At 45.9% G+C, this 17,462-nt stretch overlaps 1 protein-coding gene across 1 annotated transcript in view; it reads right to left on the bottom strand.

Annotated features, from left to right (window-relative positions):
- Positions 1-14,775, bottom strand: part of PLCD3 (phospholipase C delta 3) — a 144,296-nt gene extending 129,521 nt beyond the window's left edge. The window contains exon 1 of the mRNA XM_030221243.1: positions 14,545-14,775. Within this exon, the coding sequence (XP_030077103.1) occupies positions 14,545-14,668 (124 nt within the window). The 5' untranslated portion in view covers positions 14,669-14,775. The remainder of the gene's footprint in view (positions 1-14,544) is intronic.
- Positions 14,776-17,462: the final 2,687 nt, after the last annotated feature.

Genomic DNA, 17,462 nt, shown 5'->3' with positions numbered 1-17,462 from the left:
ACTATGTTAACATTATCATATTATGTCTTCATACAGTCTATTTATTTTATTGTATATTGTTTTACAATATTTATTTCTTTTATGTTTTGCATTACACATGGTTTATTTGTAACCCACATTGATCATTAGGAAATAGTGAGCTATAAATTCTGTTGTGTGTGTGTGTGTGCGCACACGTGTGTTTTATTCATGGTACATGATTCTACAGGTTTGCTGTCTGCCTTCATTAGCCCAAACAAGTTCTAAACCTGAAGAGCAAAGACAGCTGAGCTTAGCAGACTGATTTCTGCTTTCTGGTTAATTATGAGGTGTAGGTACATTGCTCCCTATGAAAGCTAAAGAAAACATAGCTGGTGCATCATTGTGGATTAAAGAAATGAGTGTGTGCAATATTTCATTGCACTGAAAGAATGCAGCGTGTTTTTCTGCCCTTCAGAAGAAGATGGAAAGAAAAGGCTATGTCTTTACCTGAGCAATAATTAAAGAGAATTGTTAATTGTGAGGATGTGAAGATTAAATAGAATATGATAACAGATAAAGACAGTAAGGCCCAGAACAAAACAAACTGACCAAAAGATCAGGAGATCAAAGAATAAATATAAATCACTTTATTAGAAATTCAAAAGTAGACACCCAACATGGCCATGTTTTGAAAAGATCTTCTTCAAGGATACAAAACACATAATAATGTAAATTAGTTGAAATACACATTTGTTCATAGATCTTTAAACTCATAATTGAACAACCAATACAGAAGGATATTTGGAGTAGTTACATAATCCTAAAATGCCTTCTAATACCTGTAAACAAGCAATACATAAACTAGTAGGAAAATATGCATGTTTGCCTTCTATCTTATCACTATATGAATGACCGTAGTGTGTTATAGAAGGGAAGTCTCATACAGTTGCCGGGGATTTTTTTCTGCCAAGTCTGGCTTACCCCTACTTTGCGACAAATATAATCACAGACTTTCACCTCCCTCCTCCCTATGTTTCTATAGGATGGCCCGCCCACCAGCCTGCCCGTTTGTCCAGAAATCCGGACAAACGGGCAGATTGGCAAAACCTGCCCGGTTGCCCGGACATGTCCTCAAAAAGAGGACATGTCCAGGTAAATCCGGACATATGTGTTATAACTGGGATTGTGAGCCCTTGTGCCCCAACAGAGCACGGTGGACAGAAAGGTGTTGCCGCACTCAGTTGGGCAGCCGAACAACCCCAGCTTCACCTGGGAGCGACCATCGTTCCCCAGGAGTTGAGCCCCCAGGTGCAGGTGGCCACCAGGACTTCCAGTCACAAACGGGGTCAAATGGCCGCTGGCTGTGGCAGGCAACAAAGCAAAGAAGAGTCAGGTCCAATCCACAGTCAGGGCAGGCAGCAAAGCAAAGAAAAGTGCTGGGCAGACTTATAAGGTCTGTGCCCTGAAAAAGACAGGTACAAATCAAGGTAAGGTATACACAAAAAGTAGCACATATGAGTTTATTTTGTTGGGCAGACTGGATGGACCGTGCAGGTCTTTTTCTGCCGTCATCTACTATGTTACTATGTCAGGTCCAATCCACGGTCAAGGCAAATGAAGAAACAGACGGAGTAAAGCACAATCCAGAGCACCAGACCTCTAACAAGATAGATTCCGAAGCAAGGTACGAAGGGGACTGTGGTTCTTAAATAGTCCCCTCATCGACTGTAACCTCAGTCAGCTGGGGAGAGCCATATTGGGTTGGTTGGCTGCTGGAGAGGGGTGGAGCAGAGCGAGAGGCGGCCAATCCCGCACCATCGGCGAGACAAAAGACCGTGCCGGAAAGAAGCCCCGCCTCACAGACGCCGACAGTCCGCATGGCCGGCCACGCAACTGAAACGAGCATGACCGACGCTGACTGCCAACATGGCTGGCCATTGCTACCGAGATGGCAACCAGAGGCAAGCCGCCCGTGCGGAGCGCATCACAGGCCGGCCTTCAGGGCCGAATAGATATGGCCGACCATGCAACTGAAGCGAGCATGGCCGACGCTGACCGCCAACATGGCCGGCCATCGCTACCGAGATAGCGTCCGGAGGCGAACCGACCGTGCGGATCACACCACAGGTGAGGAACGTAACAATATGGTAACCCTATGCATAGTTAAACTCTAGAATTCGCTGCCGGAAAAGGTTGTTAAGGTGGTTAACTTAGCGGACTTCAAAAAAGGGTTGGACGGCTTCCTGAAGGAAAAAGCCATAGAATGTTATTGAATGGACGAGTGAATAATACAGTATTTCTAGGATAGGCGGGACAAATTGCTTGTTCTTTTGGCCGCTGTCAGTGACAGGGTGCTTGGTCTGTCCCAGCATGGCGATGCTTATGTACTTATGTTCACCACTACCGGAGTCGCCATCTAAGCGTCACTCAACACATCCACACACATGCAGACATTTAACCTTGGGGGGGGGGGGGTTATACCATCCATTTTCTAATTACAGATCCTCTGTGCTTGTAAATGTTAGCACCTGTTTGTAGAATTGCCATTAAAGTGCTTAAAACTGGTGCATAATGTGTCAGTCTAACTGTGCAAAAAAAAACCACAAAAAGTGGAAAGAACGGGAGGGGGCTGACCAAGATGGCGTCGGACCAGACGTTCTTGTTTCTTATTATCACTATGCCAAAGAGGAAGGGGAAAGTGAGAGGAGGTATCTCCTTACCCTCCGCTAGCCCTACCTTGCGGCAAATGCCGATAACAGCTTATGCGATGCCGATTACACGGTCGGACGTTCCGCTGCCGGGATTTGAGAGGAGTCCTGGCCTGGAGAGTGAACTTTCACTCAGTCCGCGAAGTCCAAATCGCCACGTTCTTGAGGTGGAAAACAGACTGGGAGGTAGTCCCACTCATCCATTGGAAGAAGCGGCGGAGAGCGGAGAGAAGGAGAAATCCTCCCAGGACATGGCGACGCCTCAATCAGGGGAAACCCGGGAAATCAGAATGCAACGTCAACTCCTATCGACGGTAGAAGCGGGGATGTTTTTCTGGAGCAAAGATCTACTATGCAGCTGGAAACAAACGCGGTCAATCCCAGAACCGCTTTTACTGCCTTTAGAGAAACCATCTAAGGTAACGCTAGACTCCCTCTGGGGCGCAATGGAGTCTTTACGTAAGGTATGTCTGACTTTTATGACTGCTACAAACTCTAATACTACCAAGATTGAGTCTCTTCAAGCTCAAGTTATATCTCAAGAGACTAAACTTAATCAATATGAGTCATCATTAAAGCAAACTGAAGAACTGGAGAGTAAATTACTTTCAAATGCTAATATGGTACACTGTAAATTGGAAAATTTGGAGAACGGGGCTAAGTCTTTGAATTTGAGAATTTTAAATTTTCCTTTAACTAAATATACCCCTGTGAAAGACTTATTCCATAGATTTTTAAAAGAAAGTTTCCAATATCCAGAAAACAATTTTCCTCCAGTCCAAAAACTTTATTATTTGCCAGTCCGAGATGTAAGAACAAGAGAAAAATCGCTTTTGCCTGCACCTTCTGAAAGTTTGGATGTATCTGCAGTTCTTGAACAATCTAGAGATGAAATAGACTTTAGATCCACCTTATTGGTCTCATTTGTTTTTCTTTCGGATAAAGAGGCATTAATAAGACTCTATTTGAGGCAAACTACTCCAGTTTCTTTTATGGGAGAAAGAATTCAAGTATTCCCAGATGTCTCTAGAATAACTCAGGAGAGAAGGAAGAAGTTTCTACTTATGAGACTTTGAACCTTGGGGCTAAATTTCAGTTAAGATTTCCTTGTAAATGTGTGATTCACTTTGAAAATCAGACTTATCATTTTTTTTTGATCCAGTACAACTTCGTTCATTTCTTAATGCAAGGACTCCGAACTAACCATAGGGAATTTTCTGGCTTTAGTTATTTGGACCTTTTATTTAATGTGTAATTTATTCGATGCCATCCTATTTATTATTTAATTCTCTGGCTTAACCTTATCCTCTGCTAAGGAATGTGTATCAGCCCCCCTGTCCTCCATTTTGTGGACTACTGCATATGTAATTTGTGTTGGGAATTTTCCCGTAATAATGTTTTATTTCTTTGACGTTCTGCATGTTTCTTTTCAAAGCTCGCTTTGAAATTGTATTTAAAAAATAATAAAAATTAAATTAAATTAAAAAAGTGGAAAGAACACAGAGATCCCACGAGGTGGATAGAATCAAAAAACAAGGAGTGGGAACTGGATCAGGCTGTTCAAAATCAGACTCAGGACGCCAAAATGAAATTATAGATGTTTATTTAAGCTGGCTCGACTCGGTACCATGTTTCGGCACGTGCCTGCCTGCCTCAGAAGTCTTAATGCGTATACTTAATAATCACATTTATTGATGACTAGTAAAGAAGGCCCGTTTCTGACACAAATGAAACGGGCGCTAGCAAGGTTTTCCTCGGAGTGTTTATGTTTGAGAGAGAGAGAGAGAGAGAGTGTGTGTGTGTGTGTGTGTGTGTGTATGTGTGAGAGAGAGTGTGTGTGTGTTTTGTGAGAGAGAGAGAGAGTGTGTGTGTGTGTGTGTGTGAGAGAGAGAGAGAAAGTGTGTGTGAGAGATGGAGTGTGTGTGTGAGAGAGAGAATTAGTGAGACAGAGACACAGTGTATGTGTGTTTGTGTGACAGAGAGAGAGAGTGTGTGTGAGACACAGTGTATGTTTGTGTGAGAGTGAGAGTGTGTGTGAGAGAGAGACAGAGAGATAGACTGTGTGTGTGAGAGAGAGAGTGTGTCAGAGAGAGTGTATGTGAGAGACAGAGAGTGGGTGTGTGCCCCCTCCCCCCTCTCTCAGGACCCCCTTCCCCCCTTTATGGTCTCAGGACCCCCTTCCACCCCCACCTCTCTGGTCTCAGGACCCCCTCCATCCCCACCTCTCTGGCCTCAGGACCTCCTCCCTACCTCTCTGGTCTCAGGACCCCCACCTGTCCGGTCTCAGGACCCACTCCCCCCTCTCATCCCTGGACCCCATTCCACCCCCCCCCTCGTCACATGCACCCACTGTTGGTCTCTGTGGCCTCGGACTGCAAGCAGGACATGTGCTGCAGGCTCTCCCCTTCGTTATTGCTGCCTGTTGTTAAAAGATTTTACCTGCTGCTGCGCCACCAAGAGTGAAGGGGAGCATGGACGGACACTGCTTCAGAGTGCCTTTGGTTTCGCTTCAGTTTCAGCTGTTTCTGTGGTCCTGCCCTTCCGGAAACAGGAAAGGAGGGCGGGACCAGAGGAACAGCTGAAAATGAAGCCAAAGCAAAGGCAGCCTGAAGCGGTTCAAGTGTCAGTCGCGATCGTGGGCTGAAGCTCGAGTGCTGTAGTGGCTAACGCATTCCGTGCTCCCGCGGTCCCACGTCTCAGCCCTGTCTTGTTTTGTTTGGTCGTGCGCTTCCTGCCTCCTGGCTTGGAATTGTAGCATCTCCTGACGTCAGGCACGCAGGGTTCTACTGTGGGAGAGTGACGTCAGGAGATGGTTACGAACGCAGCCAGAGACATTGGAACATGGCAAAAGCAAACTATTATATTAGATGATGCGTCTTGTGAAAAGAGCATGGGCTGGTCTTTAGAAAGACCTTTGGTGAAAGAAACAATTGTTGAGTAGCATACCTTTCACAAGACGAATCATCAACGATAAATTTGATTATTAAGTATATGCATCAAGACTCCTGAGACAGGCACACATGTGCCAAAACATGGTACCATGTCGAGTCAGAAAGATTTTGTAGCTGCCATAAGTGATAGAGACAATTTTTGAAGGTTACCACATAAAGAGGCCCTTTTATTAAGTAGCGGTAAGCCCACCAATCCGGAACTACCGCAGGACCCTGGCGGTAGTTCCCACCCCTAGCGCATGACATTTCTGGCGCTATAAAAATATGTCCTATTTTTGTAGTGCTGGAAAGTAAGCAGTGGTAATCAGGCAGCGCTTCCTGATTACCTCCAGGATAGCAAAGGAGTCCTTACCACCATCTCAATGGGTGGCGGTAAAGGCTCCCCCACTGAAATGGCCATGTGGTGTTTCACTTATCGCACGGCCATTTCTTTTCCTCAAACAAAAAAAAAGTCATCCTTTTACCCACTGCAGTAAAAGGGGGCCTCAGTGGGTGGCAAAAACATGGCCCCCTTTTACCGCAGCTTAGTAAAAGGGAAGGAAAATGGGACTTGATATACCGCCTTTCTGAGGTTTTTGCAACTACATTCAAAGCAGTTTACATATATTCAGGTACTTATTTTGGAGGGTTAAGGGACTTGCCCAGAGTTACAAGGAGCTGCAGTAGGAATTGAACTCAGTTCCCCAGGATCAAAGTCTGCTGCACTAACCACTAGGCTACTCCTCCACTAGCAACATTCTATGTAGAACCCTGCCCTTGCAGATCAGCAATGCGGCCGCACAGGCTTCTGTTTCTGTGAGTCTGACGTCCTGCACATATGTTGGAATGTTGCTACTATTGAGATTCTGTTGCTACTATTTGAGATTCTACATGGAATGTTGCTATTCCACTAGCAACATTCCATGTAGCTTAGCAGAGTTTAAAAAAGGTTTGGATAATTTCCTAGAAGAAAAGTCCATAAGCCATTATTAAGATGGGCTTGGGAAAATCCACTGCTTATATCTAGCATAAGCAGCATAAAATCTGTTTTACTGTTCTGGGATCTTGTCAGGTTCTTGTGAACTGGATTGGCCACTGTTAGAAACAGGATACTGGACTCGATGGATCTTCAGTCTGTACCAGTATGGCAATGCTTATGTTCTTATGTTCCAAGTTGTGCTCCTATGTTTGGATGAGAATAAGGCACACATTTAGGAGGTTATCTTAGGAACATAAATTTAGGAGCTCAGCATTAGTATTGAGCCAATAATTGTTCCATGTTTGTGGAATATGTTATCTACAGAATATGTGGGATTGAAACAGTTAATGAAACTGGGTTATTTCAACAAGTGTTTATGTGACAAAAGCTACTGAACAGATCTTTTAACTTGTAACTCGGTACTGTTGCTTCATTGGAATTACTATTGAGGCCAATTTTCAAATGTCACTTATCAGAGCAAATGACTATTTACCTGGGTACACAAGCTTTTCCAAAATTACTCACCCTCCCTGCGGATTAACCTATGCACACTGTTCCACCAGGCATCTTTTACCTGCACTCGAAGTGTTCCTGGAGGTGGGAAACGCAACACTGCCTGTACTGCATTTTCAAAACAGCACATGTGTTTGGAAGGGAGAACGTGCCCACAAAAAAAAATCAGGTGCCAATCTCTGTGGATAATTTCCCCAGGCAGTTTTCAAAGGGCAAGTATGCAGGCAGGTTGAGACCTGGTGAAAAGTCCACAGGGAAAAGAAGCCACTGACATTGAAAACTGCTTCCCTTGTATTTGTCATTTGAACTTAGTTGTTTAATAGTTTATGATCTTTAATGTTGCATCAATGTTTGTGATTCTGTCCATGATATTTTATTGTGCGTATTGATTCACTGATATTTATGGGGTTTTTTTCCTTGTTATTCCATTTAAAATAGTCAAACATGATAATGCTTATAATGCTACATTGGCTCCCGGTAAAGACGACGACTATTTTTCAAAACCAGCACAATCATCTTCAAAATACTGTTTAGCATGGCACTGGATTACACGGTAGACAATGATCAAACTGTCAATTCAATTCAAATAAATTCTTGTATACCGCTAATATCTCCTTTCCAGGGTTCAGTGTGGTTTACATATCACCACGGAATGCAAACAAGGAACCAGAGGTTACCTACTACGTCACCTGCCCGACTGCAAACACTATACTATACAAGTCTACCTACACGGCGGGATTTAGCTACCTGGGCTCAACGTGGTGGAATTCAATTCCCATAGTCATAAGATGCATTACGATCTACCTCCAGTTCAGAAAAGACCTAAAGACCTACCCCATCAGGAAATTCTATGAGTAAAATATGCACTAGTCATTTTGGAACAACAATACGCAACACAACCTCTAACTGTAATGCATCTTTTCATTTAAGAAATGAACTAAGACATATCTTCTCAAGAAACACAATGACTAATAGTTATCTTGCCAACCACTGTAAAACACAGCATCATACAACCTTATAAATGTAATTGAATCAATGTGATCTCTAAGAACTGTTAAATATAAGCCACATTGAACCGAAACTCAGTTTTGGATAATTGTGGTATACAAGTATGTATGTATGTATAAATAAATAAATTTTGCTTATAAGTTGCCTAATCTTCATAGGGACTCAAGGTGGTACAAACAATAAAACAATAACAAATAAAACCACACAACAATAATATAAAAATAAACTAAACATACATTATAAACATAAGAATATTCTTTAAAACATCAGATAAAAATAAGGTTTTAAATGCCTTTCTAAAATATAAAAAAGTGGCATATGCATATCTCTGGAAATCGAAGGCTTCTTTTACAAAACCATGCTACCAATTCTCGGTGCAGCAAATTAGAGGAAGCCCGTTCAATTCCTATGGGCTTCCTCTCATTTGCTGTGCAGGAATTGCTAAAAGAAACCCAGAATTTGCATCTCAGTCAAGCAAGACAGTGAGAAAAGGCAGCCCTGTTATGATTTCAGCTATTAGGAACACATTCTTCCCATTTATTTCACAAGTAGCTGATCTGACAAGGTATGAAAAGTTGAGGATAGAAACTTGAACTTACCCTGTTTCCCCGAAAATAAGACAGTGTCTTATATTAATTTTTGCTCCCAAAGATGCGCTAGGTCTTATTTTCAGGGGATGTCTTATTTTTTCATGAAGAAGAATTCACATTTATTGTTGAACAAAAAAAATGAACATTGCCTGTTTTTGCTTAGGGGTGTGGCATTGCAACTTAGGCTCTCATCCTTTTTTTTTTCTTTTAACGTCTTTCAACACCACCTCCAACCAGTCCTGCTTGTTTCGAAGCTCCGCCCATGCCCCTCCCATGGAGTTGTAGATTCCCTCATCCCTTCGATTTCAACCCCCCCTCCATGTTACTGACCCCTTGCCCCCATGACGTTTTTTTTAGCAGCGCGAGGAACTGAGTGACATGGCGCGAGGGGCAGGAGGGCGGAACAGCACGAGCAACTTTGTTGTGATCAGCTGTGCTCCGAGGGCAGGGCTAGCGAGTGGAGGAGGGCGGAGATATTACGAAGCCGATGAACACTTCAGGGCTTCAGGCTTCACTGCAACACTGGCGGCTTCAGAACGTTGGATGTGCTTTTTATTAGGTAGGATTATTTCGGCTTTGGGTTGCAGCGAAAAAAATTAAGGTTTCTGTGTCCATGTCCCATCGGGGCCAAACAAAAACTTTGCTAGGTCTTACTTTCGGGGGAGGCCTTATATTTAGCAATTCAGCAAAACTTCTACTAGGTCTTATTTTCAGGGTATGTCTTATTTTCGTGGAAACAGGGTAATTCTTTGACTGACAAGGAACCAGTGTAACCATTTTAATACAGTAGCGAAATGATCTGAAATCTTCAACCTTTTTTAAATACTGATACGTTGAGGTGTACTTACGTAGCAACTGCAGCTGTGAGGATCTAAGGCAGATTTGTACAGTATGTGTCCTGTATATGGAAGACAGACTAAGATAGGCTGGAGCAGGGGTGTAGTAGCTATGTGGGGCAATGGGGGCATGGGCCCCCGTAGATTTGGCCCTGGCCCCCCTGCCGCCAACCTTCCTCCGCCCCTGCCGCCGACGGGTACCTTTGCTGGCGGGGGTCCCCAACACCTGCCAGCCAAAGTCCTCCGGCGCGGCCACATTGCAGATCAGAAACGCAGCCGCGCAGGCTTCTGTTTCTGTGAGTCTGACATCCTGACTCACAGAAACAAAAGCCTACCCTTGCAGATCAGCAACGCGGCTGCGCCGGAAAAGAGGACTTCGGCTGGCAGGGGTTGGGGACCCCCGCCAGCAAAGGTACCTGACAGCGGCGGCAGGGGAGGGTTGTCAACGGTGGGAAGAGGGGGTCGAAAGGGTTGGCACTGGGGGGGGGTCAAAGGTGGTGGCGGCGGCAGGGAGGTCAAAAATGGCGGGGGTAGGGGTCGGCAGCGCTAGGGGGGCTAAAATGTGCCCCCTCACCTCAGGCTCTGGACCCCCCCTCCCGCCGAAGTCTGGCTACGTCCCTGGGCTGGAGTGGACTTTGATGGCAACTCCAGTAGTTGGGATTTAAGGACAGTGCTGGGTGGACTCCTACAGTCTGTGTCCCAGGAACGGCAAAGAAAGATCAGGATCAAGTAGATGCCTTTTATGTCACATTCACTGTTGGTTTAATCATGAACTGATAATGAGTGTAACTTGGGCAGACTGGATGGACCACTCAAGTCTTTATCTGCCGTAAACCACTATGTTACTATGTAATACTGAAATTTATTTCACTGATCATTCCTGAATTCACTGTTTAAGGCAACCTACTCAGATGGGCCTGAGAATGAACTTGTATGTAATATTTAAACCACTTTGGTTGTGCCATAGAAGGATAATCTAATAAACAGAAACATAATTGATACCTGAACCACAGTGACCAAATTCTCCTGTGACAACATGACAGCCAATTACCAATGATACAAAGCTGCAGCATAAACCCTTCATTAAATTATCAGTCTGAGGTTGCTTATTCTGTTCTGAGTGCAGCAATATTCCCAGGATCCTGAGTCACATCTCTCTTTACTGGTAATAAATATCCCAAAGAGATATCTCTGGAGAACCATAATTCCAACTAGCTCTTTGACCCAAAACAGCTGCTGTTCCTCACCTTGACCTGACTCTAGAAAGGTGAAAGATAGGTAAAAGAAAATAACTAAGGAGTCCTTTCACTAAAGGGTTGCAACACGTCAATACGGAACTACCGCCGACCCACCATGGCTATTGGTAGTAGTTCCACCCCCAGTGTGTGGCACAGGGACGCCGAGAGACTAGGCCGGGCCCGGGGCAAGGCTGCCCCGCCTCCGCCCCCCCCCCCCCGCCGCCCCCCCGCCGCTGCCGCTGCCACCCCCTGTCGCTCCCCCTGCCGCTGCTGCCCCCGTTGCACCCCCGCCACTGCAGTCCACGGTCTCACCTGCCTGCTTCCACAGCTCCAGGCCCCCTGCATTCAAGGCAGCAGTTGCAGATCGCCTCTCTTCTGGCCTTCCCTCCCTGTGTCCCGCCCTCGTCTGATGTAACTTCGGGTTTCTGCGAGGGCGGGACACAGGGAGGGAAGGCCCGAAGGAAGGCGATCTGTGACTGCCACTTCGAGGAGGCAGGCAAGTGAGACCGGGAACTGCAGCACCGGCGGCCTGACCCCGGCGCCGGGCCCGGGGAATTTTGCCCCCCTCTCGGCGGCCCTGGTGTGACATTTCTGGCGCTGCTGGTATTTTAAAAAAATTATCACTACAGGGGGGTTACCTAGCGGTAATCGAGCAGGGCTACATGATGCCCAGTTACTGCTGGGTTAGCATGGGAGACCTTACCGCCACCTCAATGGGTGGCGGTCATTGCTCCCCCCTGAAATGACCATGTGGCAAGTGCAAACTTACTACACGGCCATTTCTTTTTTTTCCACCTTTTTAACCTGCTGCAGTGAAAGGGGACTGTGCATGGCAAAAACTCAGGCTGCCGCTAGCGCAGGGTCCCTTTCACCGCAGCTTAGTAAAAGGGGCCCTAAGGGGGCTCATTTTACAAAGCGATGCTACCAATTAGCGGTGTGCTGAACGCAAAGAATCCCATTCAATTCCCACGGGCTTTGTCACATTCAGCGCAGGCTAATCGGAAGCAACACTTTGTAAAAGGAGCCCTAAATACAACAGCCAGGCTGATATTCAGCAAAACACGCTTTGAAAGTGCCAAACCCCTTCGAGAAAAGTTACATTGGCTCCCAGTCAAAGAACGGATCATCTTCAAAATCTGCACCTTAGTCCACAAAATCATGACAGACCTCATAGACTTACCAATAAGAAACAAAGTCGGATCGTCAAGATCCTACCTAAACCTACACTACCCAAATTGCAAAGGACTGAAATACAAAACAACTTACGCAGCCGACTTCTCCTACATAGGCGCACAACTATGGAATGGGCTCCCAAAAGCTGTGAAAACAATCCAGGACCACTTGAACTTCAGGAAATCACTAAAAACCAACCTCTTCAAAAAGGCCTACTCCAACGACCCCACGTAACCCTCTTCACCTACCAACACAGCATGACTATGATCGAACAGGACAACACGCAATCTTCATCCATTCCAACCCTCCACTTATACCTCATACGATCACTATACAACTTTGTATTTGTTATCCACCGACTGGGCAAACGCCTTTGACAGTACTATGTAAGCCACATTGAGCCTGCAAATAGGTGGGAAAATGTGGGGTACAAATGCAATAAATAAATAAACAATAAAATAAAAGGTGGGAAAATATAGAACAGTGATAAAGAAAATGCGAGAAGCTTGTGAAAAGAGAAGAGCACTTGACAGGATTTTGCAGGTGTTATAAAGGGAAGAACACTACTACTACTACTACTACTATTTAGCATTTCTATAGCGCTACAAGGCATATGCAGCGCTGCACAAACATAGAAGAAAGACAGTCCCTGCTCAAAGAGCTTACAATCTAATAGACAAAAAATAAATAAAGTAAGCAAATCAAATCAATTAATGTGAACGGGAAGGAAGAGAGGAGGGTAGGTGGAGGCGAGTGGTTACAAGTGGTTACGAGTCAAAAGCAATGTTAAAGAGATGGGCTTTCAGTCTAGATTTAAAGGTGGCCAAGGATGGGGCAAGACGTAGGGGCTCAGGAAGTTTATTCCAGGCGTAGGGTGCAGTGATACAGAAGGCGCGAAGTCTGGAGTTGGCAGTAGTGGAGAAGGGAACAGATAATAAGGATTTATCCATGGAGCAGAGTGCACGGGAAGGGGTGTAGGGAAGGACGAGTATGGAGAGATACTGGGGAGCACCAGAGTGAATACATTTATAGATCTCAAATAAGTAGTAAAGAGATGAGAAGAGGCCAAGGTGAGCCCCTGGCAGAATCAGAGAAGCCTGGAGGCTGGGTTTTGAGAAAACCAGAGATGGGATGAATAAAGTTGAGCAATGGAGATCTTAGAAGGGAAGCTGCCACCGGGCCCTGGGGCTTTCCTGGCTCCTTTTGCACTAACTTTCTAGAAACTGATCTATCAGACAAAATCACCAGCCAAATCTCAAGAAGCTAAAACCGTTCAGAAAAAAAAATCAGATGTCAATTGTCCAAGGTTCTAATCCTGACCCTGCCTCTGAACAATTTCAACTGAAGAACATTCCCTCCCATCTCCCCTCAGTACTGGTAATAACCGGGGATCTTCTCCCCTTCAAAATCTGCACCTTGGTTCACAAAATCATCTACGGAGAAGCCCCGAGTTACATGACAGACTTGATCGACTTACCAATTAGAAATACATCCGAATCAACATGATCTTATCTAAATCTGCACTACCCAAGCTGCAAAGGACTTAAATACAAAACAACTTACGCATCTAGTTTTTCCTTCATAAGCACACAAATGTGGAACATATTACCAAAGCCTTGAAAACGACCTACGACCACCTAAACATCCGGAAATCACTAAAAACCAACCTGTTTAAAAAGGCATACCCTACCGATCCAACTTAAATGCCTAATCTCTACAACACAACCAAACTAAAGCACGTAATGGACATAACACAACTCTTCCGTTCTCCCATTCCCTAATGTGGCTGTGCCACATGAATTTGATCTTACCACAACATCACCCTGTATTTGTTCACACCGGAGCCTGCAAAGGCCTGTCCGGTACTATGTAAGCCACATTGAGCCTACAAATAGGTGGGAAAATGTGGGATACAAATGTAACAAATAAATAAACTGTTACCGAGAAACACATCCATCCATCCCAGAGGTGGCTGCACATAACATAACCTTGGCTGCTTGGAGTACAGAAAACTCATTGAGAGCCAGACACACTGCATAAGATAATATTTTCTTAAACAAAGTCACACAGTCTGGGAAGGAGAAGGATGGGGGGGGGGGGGGGGGGGGGAGGTTCCTAATAAAATAATTGCAAAGTCTAGATTTATAAAGAGAATAATTGTCAACTTTTGTTCAATGCTAAGTTATTGCCTTGGGAAGCTAGTCCAATATAAAAAGGTGTCATTTTAGTTTTCTGTTTTTGTTTTTCTTTCTAACTGGCTACCACACATTTCATTAAAGAGGATCCAGAAAGGTAACTCATTCTTCAGAGCTTGGGAGAACTGGGGGCAGAGATGTGAAGCGAAAACATTAACAAGAACAACCCACCGCAAGGATAAAGATCTCTGGCAGTAAGTTGGGGGAGGGGGGGGGGAACCGAGATTTCAGGAAACTTTTTCTGTCCTCTGCTTTTGGCTCTGCCTCCCTGCCTCGCCCGACCCTCCAATGCCCATGGAATAAACAGGCGGATACCGTCTCTCCCTGAGACAAATATTGCAGAAAACCCCAGAGCGAAGCTTTGCCCCCCCCCCCCCCCCCGATCCCCCCCCCGACCCCGAGAACCCACTTACCCATCTTCTTCAGTGCCCGGAGCCCCAATGCCTTTGTAGCCCCTGCACCGTCCTGGCTGGGGTCTGCCGTGGTCCCCTGGCGCTTCTTCTTGCCACATATCATATTCCAGAGACGGCCCAACATGGATGTGGCTGGGGAAAGCTTTGGGCTCCTGGGTAGCAGCTGCTGCTTCTCTGCAAAGGTTTTGGACTGGTTGGTGTCTGTGTCCTGGGTCGTGCTGTGAAAGGAGGCGGCAGAGCCCAGCCCACAGAGGCTGCCTTCCTCTCGCCCAGATTATTACTGCCTTGGAAATCTCTACATTTCCTTTCCGCAGCTCCCTCCTTCCTATTCTGCTCTGAAAGGATTAACTGTTTCTCTCTGGCTTCTTGCTGCTCTTGGTTCCCGACCCTTCAGTCCTCCTCTCTCTCTCCAGCTGCACCATTCCTAAGCCCAAGCCCCGGCCTACAGGGACCCGAGTCTCCCACCTAGTGATCAGTTCTTGGCCTTTCAGTGTATTTCAGTAGAAAACTGCTCCTGTCACATCTAAGCACCAGGGATCAGCACAAACTCTACACAACATTTGTCCATCACCACAAAGAAAAAAAAATCTAAGATTTTATGTATATAAGAAGAGTAGAAAATGGAAATAGTTTTGTTCTGTCCCATACAGTGAGATGAACAAGCACATCCCTGTTCAATCTTCTTTATTCCCTGCACTGTGTGATACAGGGAGGATACAAATGCCTGGGGATAGTCGTTAACCCCTCCAGTGGCTAGAAAGGCCTGGAAATGGTCTTTGTTTCCTGCAGCCTGTGATATGTGTGAGAAAGAAGCAATAGTTTGTGCAGCGCTGCGTACGCTTTGTAGCGCTATATAAATGCTAAATAGTAGTAGTACATATCCCTGGGGGTGGTCTTTATTCCCAGCAGTAAAGCACTTGCCACGCTGCCATTTCAAGGGGGAGACCTTACCGCCAACCACTGAGGTGGCGGTAAGGGCTCCCACGCTATTTTTGTAGCGCCGGATATGATGGCGCGCTAGGGGTGGAAAGCAGTGGCGATCCTAGGTCAGCCGCCACCCGGGACGGATCGCCTCTGCAACCCTCCCCCCCCCCCGGGTGCAGCACGACACCCCCCTCCCCGGGGCATCAAGCCCCCCCCCCCAGCGCAATGACACCCCTCTGCCCAGCACATCAACCCCCCCCCCCCCCCCCGAGTGCATTTTGGCTGCTGGAGGGTACAGAGAGCAGCCGCACACCTGTCGACTCCACTGGCTCCCTGTGCCCTGGAACAGGAAGTAACCTGTTCCGGGGCAGAGGGAGCAGGGAACCAGCGGAGCCGACAGGAGCACGGCTGCTCTCTGCACCCTCCAGCAGCGTGCACCCGGGGCGGACTGCCCCGCCCTTCCTATGCTACTGGTGAAAAGTACAGCCGGGCTGCTGCGGTAGTCGGCGGTACTTCCTGTTTAGCAAGCGGTAAGCCTGTGTTGGGCTTACCACTGCTTAGTAAAAGGGGCTAAAAGAGTGAGGCTAAATAAGGGGGTTCCCTAGGGATCTGTGCTGGGTCTGCGGTTTTTGTAAACATATTTATAAATGATCTGGATGCAGGAATAATGAGTGAGATGATCAAATTTTCTGACAACACAAAGTTATTCAAAGTTGTTAAATTACAAGTGGACTTTTACGAGACTGGGAAACTGGGCATCCAAATGGCAAATACCCAGTGTACCTGAATGTAACTCACTTTGAGCTACTACTGAAAAGGTGTAAGCAAAATCCAAATAAATAAATGACATGTGAACAAGTACAAAGTGATGTATGCAGAGAAGAGGAATCCAAACTCTAGCTATATGATGCAAGGTTCCACATCTGGAGTCACCATCCAGAAAAAGCATTTATGTAGGGCCCCTTTTACCAACCTGTGGCAAAAGGGGGCCGGCACTGGTGTCAGCGCATGTTTTACACGCGCGCCGAGGCCCCCTTTTACCGCAGCTGGTAAAAGGGAAGTCTCGCTTTCCTACAGGAAATGGCTGTGCGTCAAGCAAAGCACTTGCCACACGGCCATATCGGGGGGGAGCTCTTACCGCCACCCAACCAGGCAGCAGGGGTACACTCCGGTGCTACAAAAAAAAATGGCGCCAGAAATGACGGCGTGCTAGGGGTGCGAAGTACTGCCAGGCTGCTGCAGTAGCCCGTCACTTGGTAAAAGGAGCCGGTATGTTTTTATTGTGAATGTTATTTTTGTAAGTTACAGAGAATTATTGAGATTGTGCAAGTTAGTAAATGCTGTAAATAAATAAATAATTTTGATGATATCACTGATGATATGTAGAAACCCACTGCTCAGTGTGCAGCAGCACTTCAAAAAAGATATAGTGGAATTAGAAAAGGTGCAGAGAAGGGCAACAAAGATGATTATGGGGATGGGACGACTTTCCTATCAGGAAAGGCTAAAGCGGCTGGGGCTCTTCAGCTTGGAGAAAAGAAAGCTGAGGGGAGATATGATAGAGGTCTAAAAAATCATGAGTGGAGTGGAACGGGTAGATGTGAAGCGTCTGTTCACGCTTTCCAAAAATACTAGGACAAGGGGGCATGCGATGAAGTTGGAGTGCAGTAAGTTTAAAACAAATACGAGAAAATTTTTCTTTACTCAGCGCATAATTCGACTCTGGAATTTGTTGCCGGAGAATGTGGTAAAGGCGGTTAGCTTAGCAGAGTTTAAGAAAGGTTTGGCCAGCTTCCTGAAGGAAAAGGCCATAGAATGTTATTAAATGGACGTAGGGAAAAATCCACTATTCCTGGGACAAGCAGTACAAAATGCTTTGCTCCGTGGATCTTGTCCGGTGATTGTGACCTGGATTGGCCACTGTCGGAGACAGGGTGCTGTGCTAAATGGACCTTTGGTCTGTCCCAGTGTGGCGATGCTTATGTCTTATGTCT

Source organism: Microcaecilia unicolor, chromosome 12 (assembly GCF_901765095.1).
Source record: "Microcaecilia unicolor chromosome 12, aMicUni1.1, whole genome shotgun sequence".
NCBI lineage: Eukaryota > Metazoa > Chordata > Amphibia > Gymnophiona > Siphonopidae > Microcaecilia > Microcaecilia unicolor.
Note: the sequence above shows the minus strand (reverse complement) of the source record. Positions and strands in the feature narration are given on the sequence as shown.